General features: G+C 46.0%; 1 protein-coding gene across 1 annotated transcript in view; it reads left to right on the forward strand.

The window, feature by feature from the left end:
* The window catches only part of ADAMTS12 (ADAM metallopeptidase with thrombospondin type 1 motif 12), a 288,146-nt gene extending 261,629 nt beyond the window's left edge, over positions 1-26,517 (forward strand). Inside the window, exons 21-24 of the mRNA XM_045787203.2 lie at positions 6,679-6,855; positions 9,789-9,932; positions 16,731-16,884; positions 24,675-26,517. Of these exons, the coding sequence (XP_045643159.2) occupies positions 6,679-6,855; positions 9,789-9,932; positions 16,731-16,884; positions 24,675-24,853 (654 nt within the window). The 3' untranslated portion in view covers positions 24,854-26,517. The remainder of the gene's footprint in view (positions 1-6,678; positions 6,856-9,788; positions 9,933-16,730; positions 16,885-24,674) is intronic.
* Positions 26,518-27,225: the final 708 nt, after the last annotated feature.

Here is a 27,225-nt window from a genome sequence, read left to right on the forward strand (position 1 = left end):
TTCCTATACTGATCTTTTTGCAGTGTGGTTTTACTGTTTCTGCTGACCTGGCTGTGGTTACTCATTTTGCTGTGCTGCCCTAGGGTTCCTTGTGAAAGACTGTATCAGGTTTTGGGGATTAGTTAGCCATGGTGCTTTGGGCCACTAACCAGGTGCAAGCTGGCCTGGGGCTGAGCCAGCCGCTGGGGGATGTGCCCGGGCTGCAGGACACCTGTCGGTGGGGCTGACAGCCGAGGATGAGGTACGGAGGTGTGAGCTGTGCACGCACCTTCTGTTTGCCAAGCACTGCCCACGCTAGGACACCCTTGAGGTCCCATCTTCTCTCTGGAAGTCAGTTTCTCTGGACAGCTGAGATGCAGAAGGGAAAAGAAAAAGCTACCTTAAAGTTTGGAGAGGCCGGTGAGCCTTGTAGATGTTAGCTCCATCATCGGTAAGTCCAAATCACGCACCAGGAAAGATCCGGAGGCCTTCTTCGTTTCAGCGTTCCGTTAGGTCTTCGAGACACACTCAGAGGCAAACCTCTGAAACTTAGAGTAGGAGCGTAGGCCCCCCCCCCTTTTTTTTGCCTTTAAATATCCAGAAGGTTTAGATTCTGCCATGTTGATGGTTTGCCTTTTCATAGACACTTTCTTAGAGGGAAGAATTCCAATTTTACCTTGAATCTCCTACATTATCCCCCCCCAGTCCCCACCTACCATCCACAGACACTTGAATCCTCACAGGACTGCGGGTCTGCCGCGGCCGGCCCCGAGCCAACAGGGAGCACACCTGAGGCCTCTGGGTCACTCACCAGCAAGCCCCTCCCTTTGTGACGGCTGCTGAGTTGTGGCTGTTTTCCTGGCTTCTGTCTCCGGCGGCACGCGGCTCCCTGAGGAAGCCCGATACAGCTGCTGTGGACCTGCTCCCGTGTGTGTGAGAGTAGGAGAGGCCTCTGCGTTCCGCCCTCTGCCTTTAGGCTCAGCCCTAGACTGTGTCTAGAAGCAGTCTTTCAGAGTGGCTTGCTTCCGCTTCATGCATCAGTCCGTCTGAAGCAAAGTTAAGGTTGTAGAGCTCAGGCTGGTCCCGGAGGCATGCTTGGGAAGACAGTTCTGCAGAATCGAATCCTAAAAGCAGTGCTGGGATTGATGAGACACAGCTGGGTTGGCAGCCCTGCTCTGTCATGACCAGTGTATGACACTGGTCCATTCACCTTAGAAACTGTGTTTCTCTCACCTCTGAGAAATAAAGTGGTTGATACTGCCTCTACTTACCTCAGAGAGTTGTTATAAGAATCAGAAGAGAGAATGTTGGTGAAACAGCTTTGTAAATGGTAAAAGACTGGTCAGGTGACATCCTGGGCAAGCTCTGAGCTCCAGATAAAAGTTAGGATTGGCCCTTAGGTGCTTACTAACCTCTGGCTTCCTGGACTCGGGGTGGAAGGCCTGTGGACAGGTGACAGAGGAGAAAGTCCTGTCAAACAGGACTGGCTGGAGCAGGTGTCCACTCCCCAGTATTAAGCAGACAAGGTGCTCAAATTATCCATGAACTTTGGAGAACTTGACCTGCCTTGGGCTCTGGCACTCGCCAGATACTATCATGTGCCCAGCATCACACAAGAGCTTTAGATAATCAGTTCCATTTTCATCCAGCACAGAACCTTCTTTGTAGTTCCCACTGGGGAAACGAAAGCTCAGGGTGTTTAAATCACTAAAGCTTGATCACACAGCTGTTACCAAACACTCCCAGTTTTAAGAAGCCATCAGCTGAGGAACACATCATCCATTTAATGACAGCTTTTCAGGAAGAAAGGGAACACCACACAATAAATATGTACATCAGTTGTAAGACACATGCCAGTTTCAGAGCATTAAAATTTGTATGTGGAACAAAGAGGGAGTGTCGTCATGCAGGAAATCCAGGAAGTGACAAAATGGGTTTGAAGAGCCTTCCAGTGGCTTTGACACCAAAGCAATGCATCACCCAGAGCTCCACTCACCGCCTGGCGGAACATCTTGATGCCTGCACCTTCTGAAGTTTTGTAAACTGCTGATTCGACAGCCCCTTTGTTGGCTTTCTGAGAATGAGCCCTTCCCGTATTAAGTCTTAACGGATCTTGAATATTTCTGAAATGAATCAGAAACATGTTTGCATTTTTTTCGTGGTATGTTCTGTCTTCCCTCTAAGCAGGGTCGCCATTTTATTTTAGCAGTTGTTGACTTTTGCTGGAAAATGAGAGAAAGTGGCAGCCTTTCCTTATGGTCTTGGGTTTCAAATATTTGCTAATGTATTCGTCTATATTGCTAGTCTTTCTGTCTTATTTTCCTTCTTGCCTTTGTGTTTATTAGATTTTACAGATTGTCAGTGGTGTTGCTACATTTTTTCAGATCTGAATTTTTAGAAATGAACTTAATAGGGAAAGAGCCCCTTTCTTGCTAAATGCGGACCGTCCCCAGCTTTGATACATAACATGTTCTCAGGAACATGTATTAAAGTCCAGTGTGCAGAAGTCAGAACATAGAATTGCATGTTATAGGGGATCCTCTGTCCCCAGGAAGCAAAACATGAGTACCAGGAAGATCATTATATACTAAAAATCACTGTATTTATTTTATTCTTGATATAAGTTGTTATATGCCTGAGGTGTCATCCTCTCTTGACAACCCCGAATGTTTTAGGTTAAGGGATCCCCCCAAAATAGAGGAATGACAATGAATTAGAAGCATTTAGGACCACAGGAAGCATGAACCCAAGACCACTGTAGTGAAGACTGATGTCCGTGGGGCTCTCCGTGGTGGCCCTGCCCATCTTTCGGTCCAACCCGCTCTTCGCCCTAGCATTCTGGTCAGCTCGCTGCTCCCAAGCAAGCCTTGTTTCATAGTACTGTGCCTCTGTACAGTTCCCTCCATCCTGAATGTCCCCCACCCTGTTTGCCCGGCTGAGCGGGCATCTACTTACCCTACATGCTTCACCTCAGACTTTGGCTCCTTCCTTTAGACCTTTCCTCAGCTCTTCAGGTGAAATCGCCCACCTTCTCCATTGTGCCCTCACTAGATCATGAACAACTTATGATGTAATCTTTGTATATAAATATAATCTTTATTCCTTCTACTTATTTGTGTAACTCTCCCCTCCTGTTGGATTGGAATATAGAGCCTGGAACATAGAAATGCCCAATAACTGGAAGGGAAGTGGGAGTGGCATGGGGGAAGACATGGAAGGATGAAGTTTGGTGTTGTTCAACTTAGAATTTTTGGAATGAATTATTTAATCTTAAGGGTCTTATGAAACTGTTCAGCATAAGGAAAGGAACAGAAAATAATTTTTTTGTACCCCAATTTAGTATTTGGTTCAACGTGGAAAGCAAGGAAGTGTTCTGACATCAGAACAGGATACAAATGCTGTGATCACATACTTCATACCGCTCCGGAATGCTGGGATAGTCTGATCTTCTAGTTTATCCTCCTTTCCACACCAATGGAGAAACAGAGGCTGAGAGATGAGACGTGATTAACCCACACTCAGGTGACCACTTGCTGTCAGGGTCGCACTTGAGTGCAGTCTGCTGGCCTCCCAACCCTATGCTCGAGCACGTCACCATTCTTGATTGAACATTCTGTGTGGGTCCAACATGGAACGTGTATCAGGATGACTTCAGAAATCAAAAACAACACAAGGGAGAATTGTGATTTCATTTGATCTCTGCCAATGGCCCCTATAAGCTAAGGGTATTTTTCATTCTAACTTGATCTGGTCTGCTGATCACACCAGTTGAGCTGAGGTGGGAACTGGAAAATGGGCCCGTTTGGTCACAGTAGGGCCTTGGGCCAGGCTTTTTGTTCTTATTAGTCTGTCTCCTCTCCTCAGTCTGGTCCACAGGCTCCGGGTTAGGGAAACATGAATCCAAACGACCCTTCTCTAGGGGCAATAAGAAAATTAATATAATAATTGGCATTTGGCATACAAGGCAAAACAGCATTAGGAGTGGAGTGATTTAATATCCTGCCCCTTCTCTCTTGCTAACTGAACAAAAGGCCGTTTTGAAAATGGAATGAAAAAGTCATAGATTCAGTGAGTGTCTTCCCTTGTTATTTTCTTCAGCATATTAATAAAGTTCATTTCCCACTGAATGTGAATAACAAAAGGGGAATGCTAATTTGAAAATGAAATTTTGGAATAACAGATTTCAGCAACAAATGAAAAATAGGAAAATAAAATCCCATTTCGTACTTACACCTTGTAAAATTCCCTTGTCCTAATAAACAGCCCTGTTGCTTTACCACGTGCTGTTTCCCAGAAATCTGTTTTGTCAAACAAATGGCTGCTTTGTGTGGATATTATTAGCATGTTTCCTCATTTGTTCTGTGGCTGATTCCAAACTGATGGTTACTTTTTCCTTTGTGTCCTTACCACATGGCAGGAAAGTGAGGTTTTTAAAAAATAAGTTTTATTTATTTATTTATTTGAGAGAGAGAGAGTGAGCATGAGTGATGGGGAGGGGTGGAGGGAGAGGGAGAAGCAGACTCCCCCTTGAGCAGGGAGCCCGATGCCGGGCTCGATCCCAAGACCACAGGATCACGACCTGAGCCAAAGGCAGATGCTTAACTGACTGAGCCACCCAGGCACCCAGGAAAGTGAGGTTTTTTATTTGTTTCGTGTGTGGGAGGGGTGCTGTTGGCAAGTGTCATTTATTTCTAAGAAGCTAAACATTCAATGTATGGAAGCATGAGAGCATCAGTCTGTCCCTTGTCACATGGGCCAGCATCTTTCTGTGTGACAGCCCAAGGTGTGAAGTCAGGTGACTTGGTACCATCTGCAGGTGACAGAAGGGGGAACTGTGCTTCGGGGCGTACCTCTCCTGAAAGTTTTGAGGAATTTTCTTTCACGATGCCAAAGCCTACAATTAAGACTATTCCACCGTAGCCAGAAAGATCATAATTGTTCACTATGTAGAGAGGGGGCCAAACATACCCAGAGCAATGGGCACACTTTCTTGCTGGTACATTCTCTCAGCCAAGACTGCTGATGAGATAAAAGCTGGGAGGATGGGGAAGGTGAAGATGCTTATCATCCCCACAGTGACCACAGGTCTCTTTAGCCCACCCGAACCCCCCACCCCCGGGTTACCCATTTCTCCGAATCCGTTCATGCATTCAGCAAGCCTGTGCAGACCATCCGTGCCATGCCTGGCACCATGCTGGGTGCTTGGGACACAGTGGTAACTAGAGCAGATAGGGCTCCAATTTCATGGCAGTGAGATCATAAGAGAAAGGACACACAGAATGAATAAAAATTGTTCCACATTTTGGGTTCCTGTGGTAGAAACAGAGAAGGAGCTGAGAGAAATAACAAGGGGGGGAGCCTCTTTTGGATAAAGGCATTCCAGGAAGGCCTCTCTGAGGAGATGACATTTCAGCTGAGGCCTTAAAGAGCAGTAGCAGGTAATGTGAAGGACAGAGGGAGGAACATTCAGGACATAAGGACCCTAGGGACGTACTCTTAACCCACAGAGAGTCTGGGGGAAAGGGCTGAGGAGCACAGGGGTCTGTCCCCATCCCTCCTACTCCGGTCCCCACCTGAGTGTGGATGGTGACAAGACAGGCCAGGCAAGGACAGGACCAGGAGAGACTAGGAGGCAGGGGCAAGATGAATGGAAGGGATTCGGCGGGCACTAGCATTCTAAAGACCCTGGGGACTAAGGCTTGGAAGCTCGAGTTATGATCAAGTAAATCTAGGTGGAGAATGGAGTAGCTTCCGAAGTCCAAGAGGTCAGGGAGTGGGTCTACTTCCGAACAGGCCATGGAAACTCTGGTTTAGGGGCCTCTAGTGCATCAGTGTTTATCATGACTTCAAGGAGTCAGCAGCCTGCAGGTGAACCATGCTCTTTCCCGAGACCCAGCAGGATGCAGGGGCTGCTATGCAAGGTGTGGGCTTCTGGGAGGGGGGCAGTGAGGAGGGCCTCGTAATGGCTTTCCATGAGCCTGTGCTGAGCAAACTCTCAGTGATGAAGGCAGATGATGTCGGCTATGGGACGCAGGATGGTGGTAAGGCCAAGCACAGGGTTTGCTCACTTGCGTGAGTCAAACCACTGAGCAGTGATTCCGATTATTTCCCTCATACAGGCCCTTCACTTGACAAAGGGTAACCCACCCTGCCTTCAGAGTCATGGAGCAAACAGGTTTTCATCAGGATTCTGTGGGAGAGATGAGTGTAGCTTTGGCAGAGACGTGCCCTTGTGGGCAGCCTCATTCACCCAGATGACTACACACCAGAGGGACAGGCTGCCCACTGAGGCAGGCGCTGGGCCAGCAGACACCCAACCCAAGGGTCCGTGATCTTCACCACAGCCCTGGAAGATGCAGTTATTATCCCGGCTTACAAATATGATACCTGAGGCAGAACGTTTCTGTAACTTGCCTCAGAGCTCATGACAAGTGAGTGACAGAACAGGACTTGCCAGCCAGTTCTTATACTTCCCTACCTGTGTTTTCTGACATGGGCAGCTCCATCTTTGGATGTTGCTTGAGTGACTCCCTCTCCAGGGCCTGTGAAGGAAACAGGTCACTTAAGCTAGACTTCACCCTTCTTCGTGACTGGAAGCCTGGGACCTCATGGTTCTCTGCAGAATCCCCTGGAATTCAGGGGAATGAAAGCCTGATGCCAGGGACTCAGGTATCCCCTTTTGTTTCCCTCTCCATGCAGTGCTCCAGAAACTGCAGTGGGGGCTTCCAGATCCGGGAGATTCAGTGTGCGGACAGCCGGGACCACCGCAGCCTGAGACCAGTTCACTGTCAGTTCCTGGCTGGCATTCGTCCCCCCGTGAGCATGAGCTGCAACATGGAGCCCTGTGAGGAGTGGAAGGTGGAGCCCTGGAGCCAGGTATGGTCTCCAGATACATTAGCCACACAGCCAGGCAAATGTGAATCTCTGTATTACCTTGTGAGTCTAAAGGGTCTTGCCTTGTGAGGGAAGACCACACGTGCATTGTGACAATGACTGACCTTCATTCAGTGGCCCAGCACTGTATGGAGGAGGCCAAACAGGTCAACTTGAAGACCACGTTGTGTGGTTTCAACTGTGACAATTCAGTGTTTTAGCACAACCCAGTCTCCCAGTGGATATACTGGGCAGAACTGGGGTCTGTGTTGGGGAAATGCGCACAGACCACTCTGAGGAGAACCATTGAGGGCAGACCCTCACATGCCTCTGCTAGGCCTCTGCGGTTGAGCTGGGGCTCGTGGCCAGCTCCTTTCCACACACAGCATATTTTAGAGTTCCAGCTCTCAGTTCAATGCCCAGATCACTGTTTACACAAATAAACGGAAGTGTGTTTGTGCCTGTGTGGGTGTCCTCTGTTTTGTGAGGGCCCAGGCTCCACTGGGTCTTTGCCCTACTTCAGTACATGAAAGTAAAGTGACTGCTCTTTGGTCAAGTGTGATGATCTCATTTGCCAATAGGCAAATACCTTAACAGCTCCAAAAACCATATCCATGGGTGGTAGAAAGAAGAGGAAAAAAAGAACCCAGCATATTTTGAGTGTGTCTACGGGCTAGGCATTTTGCCTACGACACTTGGTTTAATTCTCACAGCAACCGAATGGTAGGCTTTATTAATTCCATTGTAGAGGTGAAGAAATTGAGACTCAGAGATTAAGAAACTTACCTGAGTTCACACAACTAGAAAATAAATGGTGGAATATTAGTTTCAGCACGAGGCAGACTCCAGTGTCTGTGCTCTTTCTACCACAGAAATTTGCTCAGCAGGCATTGAACAAAGAGTGAACTGAGGAGAAAGAGGGAATCGGTAACTATTTCTGGGGGTCGGGGGGGAACCAACCTTCCACGTGCCCTAGAAAGGAAGGTGGTGAACCACAGTGTAGGACAAGAGTTAGTGTCATAGCTTACAGAAGACTGGATCCCCCCAAAGCCACTTCCTGTCTACGTGTCAAGCAGCCATGCTGATTCCTGAGGCTTTGGGCCAGTACCTGGTGCTTTCTGGGGCAGCAGCCCCCACTGTCCCTTCTTTCTCCTCCTTACCTGCTCAGCCCGAGAGCACATCAAGTGCCTGCTACTCCCATGCTCTGGACCTAGGCCTCCAAGTCCTCCACGTACGATGAGCCTGGTGACAGCTTTCAGAATCCAGGAATTTGCAGAGGAGCCTTGTGAGAGAAATGCCATCGGCAGGTTTTTAAAGATGAGCAATCAGATCTGCTTTCTGGGTATGAAAAAGACGTGTTCTGGGAGCCCCCGTCAGGAGCTGTTCCCTGAAGGGCTCCCACCACCCTCCTTTCTGAAGTAGTACTCTGTTCTGGGCAAACCACACAGTTGGAAGACTTCCCTCTGAGGGAGATGGAAAATGCAAGAATCGATTTGAGGGTCTGGGCGCCCTTAGCTTCTTTACCCTGAGTACCCAGGAGTGCATGATGCTGCCTTGTCCGTGCACACTAGCAGACTGCCATCATGGGAATATTGTGGGCCCCTTCGGTATGTCAGCTGGCCCAGACTTCCAGCAGGGAGGAAGCATTTCAGCTGTGGGGATGTCTCTACAGGAGAGGCTCTCAAACTGTAGCGCACTTCGGAATCACCGGGGGGGGGGGGGGTGTCAACACACAGATGGCTGGACCCCACCCCCAGAGTGTCCAGTTTGGAGGTCTGGGATGGGTTCAGAACTGTGCATTTGCTAAAGTTGCTGGTCCAGAGACCACGCTTGGAGAACCATTGGTGTAGACTTTCTTCACTTCCTTTCCTGGAGATTACATGGCCAGGTGGCCCTGAATATATGCATACCTGTAGGTGTGATGACCTCACATGGGGGAATGCCTCTCTTCTCTCCTCATATAGGGTTAAAAACAGAATAAATGGGGAAAATCCATGTTGACTCTCAAAGTTGGAATATGGTGAAAGCAATAGATTAGTTCTTTTATTGAGCAGAAAGCATTGATTGCATGTAATTATCCTGTTTTCTGTGGCACCACCACTCACGCTGTGCCTGATGCGATGGGCAAGATGTTGCCAACCGCTATTATTTTGTTGTTGCTGTTGTTGTTACCATACCATAATTAAGATTTTTCAAAGTACTCTTCAAAGATTCTTGGTGGATAATGTAATTTCCTCCTAGAAACCTTAGGAAAATGAGACAACAGGTCTTATAAAATTCTACTAGTGAGCAAAAACCTGACACATTTTAGAGTTGTATCCCTTTAGGAATTCAGCTTGTCATCTCAAATTTATTTTTGTGAGCATTACATTCAGCGTATCAGACCCCGGGGCAAACCTATCAATTCTCCTATTCCAAGTATGGACAAATTTAATTCTAAAGCATTTTGTAGTGGGAAAGGAAGACTGAATCCCATTTTAAGGGGAAATAAAATTCCATTGCAAATGTGTGCTTCCTGTTTGGACTGTTGGAGCTGATCATAACGAAAACGTCTACGTTTTACATTTTGGTTTCCAGATACTCGTGTCAGAAGGCAGAACGCAGATAGCATGTCGTCCATTCTGGAATGACCACTCATTTAGGTTTTTAAACAGAATTCCTTCTGTGTGACATTCTGTTTTACACTGAACTACGTGGCATCTTCTGATTTTTTTTTCCCTCCTCTTCGTATCCTCAGAATGTCCTTTATTAATTTCCTTCTCGCTCTTAAATTTTTGTTTCGCCACTGTTAGGTGGTCATTGTGAAGAACCTGGCACAGATTCCAGTATAGACACCAGCACTGTAGACAACAAAAATGATAATAAAAAGGTCTTTCCTTATCACTGAAAATGTCACCATGTGATTTTTATCTAAACTTGTCCCCGTTCTACATCAGTGTTCCCGGTCCTGTGGAGGCGGAGTTCAGGAGAGAGCAGTGACTTGTCCGGGAGGTCTCTGTGACTGGACGAAAAGGCCCATGCCCACCGCGACCTGCAACAGTCACCCTTGTTGTCACTGGGCCACTGGGACCTGGGACCTGGTAAGAGTCAGTTATATTCTCTTCTACTTATTTTAGTCTTTTAAAAAATAGCGTTTGTTTTCTTTTGATTTCAAAGGTAAGATATATTCATTGTCAATGGTCAGTGTATCCATTGGTTTACAGAGTGTTTCTATATATTTTAGTTCTGGTACCCTTCTGCCATTAATGCCTCTAAGTCTGCTAAAAGTTAATCTTTAATTGACGTGTGGTCAATGTGTACTGTCTTGTGCTCAGAAGAGAAAAGTTCAAATACTGTCAAAAGAAAATAGAGCAAATACCAATATTATCCCAGAGGCACAAAGCCCAACAAAAGGCAATTTTGGGTCCCAACACCTTGGATCCTGGGGCTTTTCCTGAAGCAATCAGGAGTTGATATGCCCTGAAGCCTGAAGCTTAGCCTGATTTTGTGAGTTTCAGATCTTGTCAATCCTCAGATCAGTTTGCCAGATGGCCAGCCTGTTTGATGGAGAGACAAACAAAAAAGTCAAACTGCAAATGAGGGAAAGATTTATTGTTCTCACAAAGTTTACTTGTTACATAAATAACTGTATCAGTGATGCTGAAAACAAAGAAAATTCTCCCATAGACAGATTCTGCCATCACTCTGATTTGTCATATCCTGGATTCTCTAGAAAATAGAGTCTTAAGGCCAAATCTAATACTTTATTAGGAAATACAGTGTCAAGGAAGTAGGAGTGATAGGAAAGAGGAAGGAGACAGGGAAGGGGGGGAATCAAATGTGAGGTGGTACATTACCAGACTGACCATGTGTCCTAATGGACTCCTGCTTGGGGTCAGGAACAACTGGTTGCTCACTCTCAAAAGAAGGCCTTCTAAAAGCTGTGTGAACTACTGCCTCTTAGGGTAGTTTGTCCAGGGCCAAGAAGGGAGGAGATGATCTACTGGCTCCTATCTCTCAGGGCTGGGTAAAAAGTCCCCTCACAGATGGCCTCTATCCCCTGTTGTCCTGGGTTATTCATGTGTGGGCACTGGGCAGGCCCCACCGTGTCTCACGTCTCAACAAGAAAAGCCCAGGGTCAGGAGGTGAGAGGCACACAGCATGGACGTGGGGGTGCAGGCCAGTGGGCTGGGCTGTGCTTTCACAAAGTTGGTTGCCACCTCAGGAGGACGGACCAAAGGCCAACAGCAGGGAGCCAGGGGGAGCCAAGAGGATCTGATACACAAATCCCTCAACCATTAATATTTTATCAAGTAGCTTGTTCTTGTATGAGTGTATTTTGATAGTTATAACACAGGCCAATGCAGTATTTCACCAAACGTAATGCCCAGATATTTTTAAGCTGCTATATCCTTATTGATTCTCATTGTTCAGAGCGGCGTGGTTGCTCCTGCACCCCCGTGACCAATTCACAGGCTGGCATGTGCTCTTGAAAAAGGCTTCTGCTGGTACATCCAGCTCAAGGTTGTGCTGGTCTCTTTAGTTCTGGTACCCACTCAAATCTAGGGAGAACAAGATGATTCATTATTGCTAAAGGGACATTGTACATGAATCATTTAGCCTGCAAATATATAAAAAAGTGCCTTGCTTATTATTTTTATAGCTTAAAAAAGGCCCCGTAGCAAAGAAGAATGATGTCAGCCACTTCATTAGATAGACAGGGCACATAGTACTTTCTGTGAATTCCCAATTTTCACTGGTGTCTAATGCTGATTCATGATGAATTGCCAAAGGAGATACTGGTGTCAGGACAAACTTTTGTTTATGCATCCCGCTGAACGGTCCGCCAGGGCTAGCACCCGGCTCTCACCCTGTCCCCATGGGTCATGGGAACAATGGAAAATGTTATGTACAATTGTAATTTTTTTCATGTAAATGTAATTTTATCACTTTATACTTGGGCATCTTACAATATCTCCCTTGGAAAATGATTCCATTTTCCGTTGAGTAGAAATTCAGTTACTCCAAAACCAAATTTCTTCATCCATCGTTGATTTCAGAACCTGAAAAGACGATATCCAACAAATAAATGTGTTGGGATTAGGCTCTTCAAAAATACTCAGTCTGGGGGTGCCGGGGTGGCTCAGTCAGTTAAGTGTCTGCCCTCGGCTCAGGTCATGATCCTGGAGTCCCAGGAGCGAGCCCCACATCGGCTCCCTGCTCAGCGGGGAGTCTGCTTCTCCCTCTGCCTGCTGCTCCCCGAGTATACTCTCTCTCTCTCTCTCTCTCTGACAAATAAATAAATAAAATCTTTTTAAAAAATATCCTGGAACCTGGATAACAATATAAGCATCATAACCACATCACATGTGACCATTAGAAGAAAATAATTGATATAACATGAACTATCCCGAAAATGTCACAAATTTGGGCCCCATTCGGGAACACAAAATCCCACAGAAGATTAACAACTACAGATGGATGTTTTTAAGTCTGTCGATTCCCTGAGGCTCTAGTACCTTATTTTTCATTATAAAGGAAAGCTCAACAATATTCTTTCTGGCAAGAAAGATAATGATAGCCCAGCAAATACTACAGTAATGATGTGTGAAGCATATCCTGCTCTTAGGGAACTCACTGAGAAGAGGAAATGACCAAAAACACCCCCCTTTGCCTGTAAGAATGCAGTCTGCTTCTCATTTTGGCACTTAGGTAGCATTCAGGTTGTAAAATGAGGTTTTGTGTGGTTGTTGCTCTTCAATTTCCGACACATTTTTTCAGTTACAATCATCTGTTTCAAGTTAGAACAGAAAGCATTAAAATCAGGGAAAAACTTAAAGTACATAGACTGACCTAGCAGTTCAACTTGCAATAATTTAGCCCGCAAATATACTATCAAACATAATCCTTTTTTAAAATTTTTAATTATGTTATGGGGTTTTTTGTTTTTTTTTTTTCATTTTTTTTTTTTTTAAGATTTTATTTATCCATTTGACAGAGAGACAGCCAGTGAGAGAGGGAACACAAGCAGGGGGAGTGGGAGAGGGAGAAGCAGGCTCCCAGTGGAGCAGGGAGCCCCATGCGGGGCTCGATCCCAGGATCCTGGGATCACACCCTGAGCCGAAGGCAGATGCTTAACGACTGAGCCACCCAGGCGCCCCTATGTTATGTTTTTTTTAAATTTTTTATTATGTTATGTTCATCAAACATAATCCTAGATGATGATAAAGATGTTCAATGCCATGTTGTTTGTCATAGCAATTCCTAAAAATAATCTCATATCCTCTGATAGAACTGGTCAATCTATTACTTTGTTATAGTACAGCCCTTTTAAGAATGAGGTAGACCTATATTTCTGAGTTGTAAAAATTTCTAACAACAGAAGTTCAACATTTGTTTAGAGAATTAGAGGTAACTGCCTCTTAGGGGTGGACATGAGTTAAAGTTTCCCTGGAAGAGCCATGTGTGAAAAATTCATCAATTGTGCAAATCAAAGAATAGGGGGCACGAAGGGTGGCTAGCACCTACCAAGTCAGCCTTTAGAATTGCTTTTGACCTCTAACGCCTATCAGTAAGTGAAAAGGGCAAATCCTGGAGCCCAAGTACCACGTGCAGATGGGTTGAACATATACATTTGCCTCTGTTCCCCAAACTGCATTAAATAGAAGAGATAAAAAAGTAAAAATGCCGCAAATCCACAAAGATGAGAGGACAGGAAACGATATCGGAGAAGGAGTCAATAAAATTTTGGGAGCTGGAAGTAGATAGCCAGACTTATAGTTGACTTAGCATGCCAGAGAAAGCTGACAACTGTTCATAGCAGAGATTTCCTCTGAGGCAGCAGTGGGGCGGGGGGGGGGGGGGAGTTGGTTGAAAGTTTGTAAAGAGAGGCAGTTAGTTGGACCTTTAGATCTTTCCTTCATCCTGACTGTAGCCTGGAGGTCTTCTCGCTGGAGAAGTAAACCAAAAGAGACCTTGGAATCTGTCACAGTCGGTCGGTGGGGACAGAAGAGCTTTTCTCACCAATGATTAAGTGAAAAAACATGCAGTAAATAGTGCCCTCGTTTCCCCAACAGAGCCCCACAAAGGCAGGGGACTGGGTTAGCCTCAAGAGAAAAAAAACCTCACATAATAGATCTCTTCCTGATCCCTTATAAAAAGCCACCTTTCAGTAACTGCCACCCACGAAATCAGTCAACTCAATGGTACCTCATCGAAAGTCAGTAGCCTGGGATTACTGGACGTTTGGAAAAAATCTGTCACACCAAGGACAAAATAACAAACAGAACAAAAGAAACTCCAAGGAATAGAGACCTTGAAAGAAACATTGAACCCCCCCCCAAAAAAACTGTAAGTAATCTCTTCAGAGAAACAAGAGACTACATCCATGACAGAGCTTCCTAGCACAGCTATATAAAAAGAATATTCAGAGAATATGAGAAAAACTTAAGAATTTTTATAGTAGCAAAAGTAAAACAATAAGTAGAAGGATTGGGAAATAATGTGGAGAAATCTCTCAAGAAAAGGAGAACAAAGACAAAAAGAAAATATGATAAAAGATAAGAAAAGTAGAGGGTCACACCAGGAGATAAAACATCGAAATAAGATTCCAAAAAGGGAGAATGGAGATGGGATAGAAATGAGGCGATCCAAGTATTAACAGAAGAAAATTTCCAGATTTGGAGGACATGAAGCTCCATGCCCACTCAATGCTATAAGGAAAAGGGAAGTCGGGAGACAGGAGGACCTGTTTCTACACCAGCAAAAGCAGAAAACAAATCTGATTTACATGGTTGTTACCAGGACTGAACTCGAGGGTATCTCCTGAGCACTTAGAACTGTGTCTGCCGTGTATTGGTAGTAAGTGCAAGAAAATTATTCAGTGAAGATGCTGCATTAGTTCCGAAACATCCAATGGTTCCTCCTCTTCATATTTCTCCGTTCCACCCACACTGGTTGAGTGGTAGCAACACCAGAGTTTTATAGCTGCCCGCAGGCTGAATCTTTGCCGACCATCTGCTGAACCCTGCGAATCAACATTTCCAAACAGGCCAGTTTAAGCTGAAGAGAACCCTTGGGCTCCGCTTGGACAGGGCATCCAGGACTGGGTGAGACTAGTGTGGGGTTCAGCTAATCAGCCTTAGCCCCACCCCTATTTTGGGATGCTCAGTTCTGCGCAAAGATTCCTTATCGTAGCTGTTTCCAAAGAAGTGGAACTGAGCATTAAGAGAGATGTGCCTTCTCTCTAAAACCCCAGACTCACAGTCTGCTGTTAACAAAACCCAAATCAGTAGCCATGCTTCCTGCTTAATCCTCCAGTTAAGTACCACACAAATTCACGCACCTTCTTTATCACGAGTCATTTTCATTTACGAATAAATGCATGGACAGTGACCTCTCTGGCTTATTTTTGGGCTTGACTTGGAATTAGTTCTTTCACCTTAATCTCCCTTCCCCAAGGGGGCCAGGAGGACTTTCAGCACCCAGGACCGGCCCAGCCTGGCTCCATCAGACCCTTAGGAGCAGAAAGCAGGAAAGGAAGTCATGTGTTCTTTATCTAACAACCTTATTTTCAAAGAAAGAGAGAGGTTGAGCGAATGATCCAGGACAATATGAAGTGAGTGGAAAAGCCCATCTCTGGAGGTCGGGTCCAGGACTCTGTATCAGATTCTGGCTTGATTAACCCCCCTTGCTCTTCCCACTGTCCTCTGGTGCACACTTTTATTTACTCAGGATCAGCTCAGTAGTTATTTCTTTCTGGTTTCTGCTCTCTGGGAGGCTTTGATTATATAAGAAAGATAAGGCTAAAAGTAATAAAGCATGAAATAGATGTTAATCATTAGAGTATCTGGGGTCCACAATAACTAAAATGTGGAAGCAACCCAAGCATGCATCGACAGATGAATGGATACACAAAGTGTGGTATAAACATACAATGGATATTATTCCAGCGTAAAAGAAATGCTGGCGTGTGCTACAGTACAGAGAAAACTTGGAGACATCGTGCTAATCGAAATCAGCAAGGGCCAAAGGACAAATATTGTATGATCCCACTTATATGAGTTATCTACAATAGTCAAATTCATAGAGTCAAAAAATAGAATGGTGGTTGCCAGGGGCTAGGGCTGGGAGTCGGAGATTGGGGAGCTCTTACTTAACGGAAACAGTGTTTCAATTTGGAAATATAAGAAAGTTCTAGAGATGGTTAGAGGTGATGACTGCACCAAATTGAGAATGCACTTAAGGTACTGGACAGTATACTTAAAAAGGGTTAAAATAGTGGATTTTATGTTTTATAGATATATACAATAACAAGACTTTTTTTTCAAGGTATATGTGGTAAATTCAGACACATGTTCTCATATCCCCAGGAATCATAAGCTGCTTTCGCAGGTCAGAGAACTTCCCTTCTGCTTCTAGGCAGCCATTTCATGACATTGTGGTGCCATCTTGCCTGTGTGGCTTGAGGCCACACATGGGCCAGCCGGGCCCATTCCACATTCTCTCTCCATTCCTCCATGGTTTTCCTCTCCCATTTCCCTTTCCTCACGTCTGATTCCCAGCCCCAAATCAACATGAGTTCAGAGTAAGGGATTTCTGAGGCACCAGGAGCTAGGTACAAAATTTTATTCTATTTTTCTTGCTGTTCAACCTCTGTCCACATTCTTCAGAGAACCAATAGTAAATTAAGCCAAATTCGGTCCACAGTCAGTAATATAAACTCTTCCTAAATTCACATCTCCACATGACCAGTGCTTTATTCTCTGATGCCTTCAAGATGATTTCAGGTAATGGAGACTTTCCCCTACCTGAGCACAGTGGTGGTAGAGGTGTTTGCTAGAGCTCCCGTGCTGCCGCTGGGGAAGACTTGTGACTCTCCGTGTACCCCTCTCTTTCAGTGCACCGCTTCCTGTGGGGGTGGCTTTCAGAAGAGGACCGTCCATTGTGTCTCCTCAGAGGACAATACAACTGAAGACCGATGCCTGTGTGATCATGAACCCAGACCTCCAGAATTCCGAAAATGCAGCCAGCAGGCCTGCAAGAAGAGTGATGGTGGGTGAATGACCTTGCCGGGTGGGGAGAGAGCTTTCATAAATAAGGTGTCCTGTGTGAATCGATTGTGGATAGTTTTAGCCCCCTTTTTGGTGCCAGGAATCTTCATGCTGAAGAGGCCAGCCAGCTGCACTCAAGCAAGCTGTCAATTCGGGGAGGTTTGACTCTAATTCCTTGAGGGATTATCTCGTGCATTTTCCTATCTCGGAGCACATTCACACTGATGTCATCCTGCACAAATGAGAGTCACTTCTGCTTTTTCAAAGCTTTCTGAGAGATGCGCCAGCCTTCCTCAGGAAACCAGTCAGGTGCTGAACGGCCTTCTCTATCAATGCAGCACCACTGGCTTCGGTCAGGTTCCACAGAAACAGCTCTGAGGGGCAGATCTGTGTGCAAGGGATTCATTTTGGGAGTGCTCCCAAGGAAAACTGTGAAGGAAGCAGGGGAAGCCAGACAGAAGAGGGAGAAAGCGCAGCCAGGCTGCCGCTTCAGCCTGGTCCTATAGGGGAGCTCTGGGGTGCAAGTCACGGGTCAGAGCTGTCTGCTGGACTTTTCCCGGGAGCTGGACTTTCATACTCCTACACTTTTCAGCCGTTGGCCAAGGGCTACCCAGGGGGAAGGGAATTCTCAGGTGTTAAAAGCTCTCTACATGGAGAGACAAATGAGCTCCAGTAAGCTCTGGGGCGATCCTCCAAAGCCAGGGTCTCTGGGTATTAGAGGCTATAGAACAGGGAAGCGGGGACCGGGGGGGGGGGGGTGACACATGAAGACAGACCAACAAATCCAAGGAGGGAGACCCGAGCAGGGGAGCATCAGTGATGCCTGCTACATTCAGCCTCCACTTTCAGAAAGCATCCCAAGGTCGAATAGCCTATGGTCACCTTCACCATTTTAAGTGTGTTGAACTACAGCCTGGAAAGGTTAAGTGGCCTGTTCGTGAATACACGGTGGGCTGATTGCAGAGCCAGGGTGCCAGGCCAGGTCTCCTTCTCCTCAGATGCCTCACTTCCTCGGGGGTGGAAGGAAGCCAGCATTGGGCTCAGACAGCAGTGAGTGTGTCTCCCATGGCAGCTTCTATCTATGTGACCTTGGCAGGTTATTTAATGCTCTGAGCCTGTTTCCTTTTGGATGTAAGGAGAATAATAACACAAGCCTTCCAAAGGTATTGTGATAGATTTTAAACAGCAGGTATTAAGTGCTTTTGAAAAGAAAAAAAAAAAAAAAGATTCATCAACAAACCAGTTCAGTTACCTCCCTTGGGCAATTTAATTCATTTCAATAGACTACGGTTTTCTTATCCATTTATGAATGGGTTCAAGCATTAATTCTAATATCCATTCCATTGGTATTTGGGGCTTCATTGATATGTGAGTTTTCTAAATTAAATTAAAAGCCTAGAGAGAAGGTTTTCAGGCAGGGAGAGAGGACTTTTTGATAGTTACATCCATTACAAAGTAGAGAATGCCTCTTATAGATGTAGTCCCAGGATTGGAATTTAGAGGGTCAGGCTGAATTTACTGTGCCCCTAACTAAAGAACTGACTGTTAGACATCATCACCTAAGTGAAAAACTCTTGAAAGCCAGCATGTTGGTGGTACACAGTGGTAGTCTTTTTCTGAAGATTCTTCAAGATAAGAGGTAGTGAAGGCTGTGGTCTGTTAATCTGTTCCTCGCCTCCTTCCAAGGACTGAGGGGACTGGCATTCAGCAGAGACTGTCGTTAGAGTTCACGCCCTGAGAAGATTTTCCCTAGAGCTTGCTTGTGGACAAATCATGTACTTATTCAGCAGATACTTGCTGGGCCCTGACTGACTACATGTAAACATAATGTCAAGCAAGAAACAAAGCTGCAACCCAGGGACACTGATAAGGGAGGTAAGGATGTTGTAAGAGTTCTTGGAAAGGGCACTGACCGTAAACTGGGGAGAGCAGGGAAGGCCTGCAGAGGAAGTGAAGATGAGTAGACAGGGCTGGCGGGAGGTTCCCAGAGAGGCTTTCAGTTTCTGCGGTCATGGCACAGGAGTCTAACTCAAGTATGAAGGTCACGGGAAGTTAGGAATGGTAGGGCTGGAGGGGAAAGCTGGAGCTTGGGAAGCATGTGGATGAGTTTGGACTTTATCCCCAGGGCAGAAGGAGCATTGGAGTATCCCAGACAGGGGTGTGGCGATGAGAAAGTCATGCTGGCTGCCATGTCGAAGATAGCCAAGGAAGACCACTCTGGAGACTACAGCTGTCCCCCAAGCCAGAGATGGGTGTGATGTAAGCTAAGGTGGTAGACGGGCAGTAGGGAGAAGGAAGTGGATTCAAGAGCTACTGGACAGGGAGACTTGGGAGGACTATTCCTGGAGGAAGAAGAAGGAGAATAAGCCCAGATTTCCAACATGGGCAGCTGATTAGAGGAGGCTACCATTCACTGGACGTCCTACGCCCAGCAGTGGGTTTGGGAATGAAGAAAGGAAATGAGTTCTGTTTGGGATGTGTTTATTGATGGGCCCATGAATCATTTAGGGTCCATGAATCACACCTATAATCATAGGTTTCAACACATATGGGAAGGCCAGGAGGGAGATTTGAGCTGGAAATTCTGAAATACACTGAGGGAGAAAGTGCTTTAGAAGTGACTGTCACGTGCATCTTCTTTCTGACCAAATTACATTTAAGGGCGGCCATTATTGACCTTACTTGAAACTCCAAAAACTACCTAGGGCTCATTTGCGGAGACGTTACTAATTTTTAGTTTTCCAGACTCTTGCTACTCAGAGTGTGGTCTGTGGACTGGCTGCCTTGGCCTCACCTGGGAGCTTGTTAGAAAGGCAGGATCTCAGGCCTCACCCCAGACCTACTGAATCAGAATCTGCATTTAAACAAGACCTCCAGGTGATATGTGTGTACATGAAAGCTTGAGAAGCCCCCTGTTCTAGATCAAAGGGCCAATTTGAGACCCTCTTCCCTTCATGTCATCTCATGACCTTCTATCGTACCATGTTTTTAAAATGTTAAGGCTATAGAATCCATCTGTGTTGTGTTGATTTTTACATAATTGAAGCAGCAATATCGTCCTGGTTGACCATGCCCAGTGTTATGAGCTGTTATTTTTAAATTCTATATACATGGTCTTTAACTGTTTTATCGCCGGACAGTGCAATCTTCAATAATCAAAACCAGGTTAAATGCATACTTGGTATTTTTTTCTCTTGAAATCTCACATTGAGAAGTTGATGAGTAACAGCTGGCTGGCAATGGCTGTAAATAGCAATGAATTCCACTCATCAACAATTATCAGGGCAGCAGAAGTTAATTACTAGCTTCTCTTGAAGGCAGAGCCATGCTTACTCATATAGAAACAACGTGAAGAGCAGCTTCAAGAAATTCCTTGATTTTAAAAACCCACCACCCACCCTTACCCCTGTGCCCTCTAAAATGCTTTGAAAATAAATCACTCAGTGCCTGGAATCTTGTCAGCCAGCCATCACAAAAAACATATGCCCTATGTCCATGTTATAAGATCAGATATGAATTCCTCATCAGGTTTGCTTTCCTCCAGGCCATTTTACTTCCTTTAGATTCCATCTAAATTGTTAATGATTTAAATTCTAAATCAGAACTACCATTTCCACAGTAAAGACTGTAAAACCCTAAGTAGGTAAAAAAAAATTTTTTTTTAATTTATCCAGAAATATTTACTGATTATTGAGTATATTCTAGTCATTACATTCACCATAATGATTTAAAAACAAAAGCAAAACTCCTAGGCACCCCATTCCTGGGTTGGTTTTTTGTTTTTGTTTTTGTTTTAATTTAAAGAATGAGGGTGTAGAGAAGTCAAGAAAAAGAATAAGGAAAGTAATAAAGACAGTACCTAGACACCGAGTTGGTACAAATGAACATTTGAGTCAGCAAACTTTCTACTGGAATATACTTCCAGAAGAATAGGATTTCGTGTTTTCATTTATTCGGCAAATACAAGGGATCACAAGATACTTCTCAGACAAGTGCTAAAAACCGAGGATGCAGAAATGAGTATAATACAGCCCCTGGCCCCAGGGAACCCAAACTCTTACAGAAACTGTATTTGTCAACAATATTGAAATTGTTTTGCAACTTTCTTTTGTGGGCAAAATATTATCCTTTCAGCCTAGACACAGCTGACAACAAAGAAACAAGCTTCCAACTGTCCCTTTAAATTTCCGAGCTTGGTTTCTGTTGAACTGGCAGAGGCAAATTGGGATCTCTTCTCCAAGTTGCCCCTAATTATAAGCATTGTGTGTGCTTCGGCTGGGATCCAGTTCGCTGATGAGCACAACAAGCCTTCATTGTTTTATAATAATAAAGAGAACAGTGCAGTGCCGCCACGCCATGACGTTGGGCTCATGGTCATGGTCATGGTCTAAATGAGCTGCCAAACACGGGCCTGGAACACGGGCTCCCAATTTAGGCCACCACTATCCTCCACTCTCCCTTCAAGTCTCCCACTCGCGAACAGGAGGACCGCAGGACCCAGCATGCTCCCAGGGCTCTGAGGACCACTGAAAAGCAGGGTCACAATCTCATGGTTCCCCAGATCAGGCAAGAACACCAGGTGTGGCTGAGCATCTGTTGGTCCCGTAGGTGTCACCTAACCTGACAGTTGGGGACCCTGTGCTGAGCAAGTGAAGATGCTGTGTTCAGGCAAGATCTGTCCGTGACCCCCTCCTCCCCCATCGCCAGTGCAAGAGCTTCATTCCCCTGGTGGCAGAGTTTTAGGGGCCCTGAAGCAACGTTCAAATCCCAGCCACCAGCTACATACCAGCTCTGCGATATTGGCCCAGTTACTCAGCCTGTCTGGAACCCTCAGTTTTTGAAAGAATTGCTACACCTACAAGTACATTTCTCCGTGGATCCAGTGAGAGAGCACATGTGAAGTACATTGCCTGGTATGGGGTAAGTGCTCCATACGCGGTATTTCTGCTGTTCTTGTCAGAGCGAAGAGGGGCACGACTGTCCCAGGGCTACCGTAACCGACTACCGGGAGCTAAATAGCGTAAAGCAACAGAAGTGTATTCTCACAGTTCTGGAGGCCAGACGTTTAAAATCAGTCTCAGGACGGCCATGCTCTCCGTCTTAGCTCCTCGTGCTTGTTAACAATCCCTGCCTTTCTTTGGCGTGTAGCTGGGTCACTTCAATCTCTGTCTCTGTCCTCACACGGCCAGCTTCCCTGTGACGTCAGTGTCTTCCCGTGGCTTTCTCTTCACTGTGTGTACCTGTCTCTCCTCCTCTTCTTATAAGGACACGAGTCATGTTGGATTAAGGGCCACCCTATTCTGGTATGACCTCATCTTAATTTAGATCATTAGTACACCTTCAAGGAAATATTTCCACATAAGGTCACATTCACATGTATCACTCCCACTTTGGGGGACACTTAAACTTTAGAGATGCAGTTCAGCCCACAACAGGTTAGGACTTTGGGAGTTTCTAGGAAGCCCTTTTCAGAATGGTAGACAGCCTTGAGAGATCACGCTAGAGCCTTAGCAGAAAAGCCTCCTACCACCATTTACAGAACAGTTCAAGATAGCATGTAGTATGATGTTTGGGCAGATATTACAATGGTAATGCAAGTGTGGGGACTGAGACCGAGGGGATCCGTGTGGGCCAGGATGGCCAGAGACGCTTCGTGAAGGGATGGGGTGCAAGCTGAGCTTTCACACCTCCTCTGTCTTCTTCCTTCTTCCTTTCCCGAAGTAGCCCCAGAGTGCTCCCATACTCATGTCAGGGAAGACGTGGGGCAGAGAGCTACGCCACATGCCCCTCTTCCAGTCACCATCCATGAAGGCTTCGGGTGATGCTGGCTAAGAAATTGGAGCAGGCCCGTGATACCCAGGCGTCCATGCTGGTCCTGTTCCAAAGCCAGCAGCCTAGAAAGGAATCTTTGCCTCGTTCTGAACAGCAGCCCACATGATGCCTGGCCCAGACCCCATGGAGAATACCGGCCGCCCTCACGGAGCTATGGGAGAGGAAGAGCCCAAATTCCTCTCCCACAGTTGGGAGTCCTTGGCTGAAACGTGTACTCCTTCTGAAACAGAGCACCTAAGAAACTTTCCTGTGGGACTTTAGGGGAGGTTGGATTTTATGATAGGCTTAAAGAAGAAGCCTGAAGAAGAAAAGAATCAGCAGTGAAGATTTTTTGGGTCCTAGGAACATTGCATGTTACCGATTCCCAAGTGCCGTTCGAACCTGCAAACAAAATAGGATTCTGACAGCTAACAGAAGACATTCATTTCTTCACAGAAAAACAAGGTGCCATCAAGGGAATGAGGAGCTATGAGGAGATTAAAAGCATTTTTTTGCCTTCATGACCTGAAGGTGAAAAAAAGCATAAAGAGAAAAAAATACTCTCACAGTTTTTGGGTAAAAAGGATATTACCTCAATTTCTGCTTTTACTGACAGTCCTATTGACAAAGGACAGCAGCCTGTTTGTGAAAAACGTTTCTCTTCAAAACTATTCGAATCTCTTCTATAAAAAAGAAAGCAAGGCAACCAGAGCTTGGAGGGGCACTCAGGCAAAGTTTGAAACAATTTCACTGTATAGAAGAAAAATCTGCTCTTTGGGGCCTTATTGAATTTCTTCCAGCCCAAGAGTACGTGGCCCAGTCCAGTCTGAGCACCACTCCCAGCATGTGTGTGCTGGTGGCACCCGAGAAAGTCCCTGCATCCTGGATGAGGAAATCAGGGCCAAAGGGGAAAAAAAAATGAGGGACTTACTTGCCTAGAGCTGTCCGAGTAGAACAAGGATTAGAATCCAGGTAACTCACGGATTCTTCCTGTGGGAATTATCTGTGTATGTCTCAGGCTTTCATCCACGTGGTACACTTCTGGAGGGCAGCGACCACATTTTCTATAGCTGTATCTTCTGCTCTGCTGAGCTCTGCTCAGCATGTGTTGGTTAGTCGGCTAGCTGGGTTATTGTTTGGTGCTTTGAATGATAGGATCGATAAAAGCGTAAGCTCTAGAGTCAAAACTGTCTCCGTTTAGCTCTGGCTATGCCACTTATCAGCTGGGTAACATCGTGCAGGTTTCTAACTTCTGTAGGCTTTACAGTCCTCATCTATACAATGGAAATACTCCTGTTTGCCCGGTAGCACCCCTGGGGAGATTAAGTGAAACAATGCACGTGAAACCTTGCGTTCAACTATCGCATGACAGACAATACGGCAGAGCCCAACGCCTTCACGCCAGGGCCTTCAACTGCAGCCGTGTGTATAGTTTGCTCAGTGCCTGCAGCTCAGCTACGGTTCAGCTAAGCTAGCTTGGCCTTGGTTGACCTTGACTGCAAGCTGTAGGTTCAGTCCTGTGTCTCCCATCCTCCGTGGTCCACTAGCTTCGAGAACCATGTCCTTCTCACGGGGACGGGAGAAGCTCATCAGGGCGGGCTCATCGTCCTGCACCTCCCACGGCCCCACAGGGATCGTCTCTACTGACATCACATTGTCCAAAGCAAGTAATGGGCTGAAGCCAAAGTCAAGCAGTGGAGAAGTATTCACCACCCACCAGGCAGCCATGGCAAGGGTGGGAATGTCTCTAACGCTGTTACACGGGAGTGAAGAACTGTGACCGATAATTCAGTTTAACACAGACACTTTGCACAGTGTCACATAATCAGTGCTCAGTGGATGTCAACTACCATGAATTATTACGAAGCCTTTCTGGGTAGACACGTAACATCTTCCATTAATAGAAGTCGTGCTCATTCACTTACAAAGGATAATCTTTGTTTTTTGTCTTGTTTTTCTTATGCTTCTCTCCTTCCACAGATGTACTTTGCACCAAGGACAACTTATCAGCCAGTTTCTGCCAAACACTAAAAACCATGAAGAAATGTTCTGTGCCCACTGTGAGGGCCCAGTGCTGCCTCTCCTGTTCCCAGACACACATCGTCCACACCCGAAGGCCAAGAAAGCCACAGTTGCTCAAAAACCCCAAAGCATTCTAAGTGTAGACAGGAGCCGGCCCCACCGCAGACTGCGGCAGCCCGCCGACTGACTCTCCCGCCTTCTAGCCCCAGGAACCACTTCACTGAGGTTTTTCAGGTCCAGCTTTGGCTCAAACAAAATCTACTGTGTTGTATTAGCCACAAAATGCCCTTGCAAAAGGCATGGGCCTGCGACGCTTGCTGCTCCCCGATAGGCAGGTGACATAGCCCGGAAATTCAGGCATCTCCCGGGGTGGGCTCCTGGGAAAGGTGCCAAATTAGGTAAGTCAGTGACATGATATCTTCCGCCCCCTTAAAAGTAAAAACAAAGACCCCAGATTTTTCCCAGACTACCTCAGGAGTATCAGGAAATAGAACCACATGCATCCAGGGAACAGTCCTATTAATTTACCTTGGGGAGATCATCCTTTTTTTCCTCCCTACGTGGGGAAGCTGCTGTTTACTATGTCATGGGGGAGCGTTCAGGAGCATTCCTTTAATCACCCAGGCAAAGGGCCACTTTCTTCAGTCATTATTCAGCTGGGGCAGGGAGAGAAAGTGCTGGCTATATCCCTCAGTCTCCATAGACTAGGTATCTGGGCTTATTCCTGTGCCTGCCTGGAGACACGAGAATAAGAGGAAATGGTCAGAAACAGTAGGATTTAGTAAAGGTAAGGGATTTAGCTTAATTATATGGAAGACATTTCTGACTCAAGGGTAATTTCTATGAAAACTCTTGAAAAGGAGATGAACAGAAATCAATTTCTTGCCAGTGTAAGAAAAGAAACATGGACCTTTATTTTTTCCACTTTCCTGGCAAATACCTTTCCTTTGGAGAAGAGCAGATGAGTCTCCCATCTGACTTTTCTCCTCCAGCATGTTCCCTGCCTGAGTCCTCAACTCAGAGGGCCAACCGTCTTTCCAGTGCTGGGGGTTGGCGTACAACAGCTGTTAAAGCCAGGTGCGTGACTGCAGCACACCCCACACGCCCCAAGGACGGAAAATGGAGCTCAAGATTAAAATACCTCTGAGAACCAGGTAAACCGTATTAAGTACAAGAACTTGATACAAATGTCTAGTCTTGAGGAAAAAACCCCACAACTCAAAGTGAGATTCAACCTGACCCCAGTACACCCAATAGTTACTTTTGAAGGTCTGTTCCTTAGGGGGAGCAGGCAAGTCAGGAGAGGCCAAAATAGTGACATGAACGTGAAAATGCTTATTCTGGGTGTTCTCACCACCCATCACGAGGCTCTGGTCTCAAATACAAGGCACCTTTCCTAGTTTGGAAGGGGAGGCATTTACGTGAACTGAACCCAGACAGCGAGGATGGGTGGGTGGGTGGGCCTCTTGACGGAGGGGGAGGCAGGGATGGGCCTTCACTTCATGAGCAGCGTAGTCCAGACCCAGGCACAGGCAGAGTGCAGTTAAACGAGTCACCAAGCACAGCGCCCCCTAGCTGCCTTGAGTTACCTATCCGTTCAGCAGAATGGTGCTATTGAAAACCGGTGCTAATATCTCGAAGGTGGCAGAACTAATAGAAACACACAGACAGACGTACAAGTGGGCAAGTCCGTCTGCATCTGTTACATGTATAATGGTGTTGCTGGCCAACGCCAGTTCTATTGCTTGGACACTAGAAGCTTAACATTGTTATATGATGTGCTTTTTTTTTTTTTTTTCTTCTCCAAGCCATCAATGTGTATTGTTCTGATGAACTCCTGTGGAAAATAAAACACCGGGGTTGGGATAGAACTTAAGAAAAAGGAGAAATAGGACAAAAATAGACATATTTACCTGAAGCCAGGGAGTTTATTTCTCGATGATGACGTTCTTGTATTCTCTGTCTTTAAAGGCAAACATTGCTGGCTGATGACAATCTCTGGTGAAATGACAATTTTAGAAGAGGCTTAAATGGTTAGTGACATGAGTGCTGGAGGAGAACCTGGTTTTTTCTAATGAGGTAGTTCGCAGACACTGTCCCCAAGGTGGACTGTGGGCTTTCGGGGGCCGGATGTCATCATCGGGGCTGAGTTACCTCACCTGTGGCCGTACTAGCGGTCAGAGGCTTATCTATGTCATCAGAGACCTGAGTATGACCAGTCTTTCAAAACTCGGGAACAAACCCAGATGCCTGCTGCCCTCAGCACACTCAACCAGGCCAGATTTCCCAATACACAAAATGGGCCACGTTATTTCTGACCCACGTGGTGGAGAAGATGATAGACATGTGGGGAGGGTCCTCCCAGATACTCCATTCTAGGACTTTCCCCCATTTCTCAAAGATGGGAAATTAGCCCCTAATCATGCATTACACACATTCCCTTCCTGTGTGGAGGCTGTGTTGTGGGATGTTGTGGCACCGGTCCTTCTGGACTCCAGGATAGAAACAG

This window comes from Ursus americanus, chromosome 15 (genome assembly GCF_024610735.1).
Source record: "Ursus americanus isolate L20-20 chromosome 15, mUrsAme1.1.p, whole genome shotgun sequence".
NCBI classification, from domain to species: Eukaryota; Metazoa; Chordata; class Mammalia; order Carnivora; family Ursidae; genus Ursus; species Ursus americanus.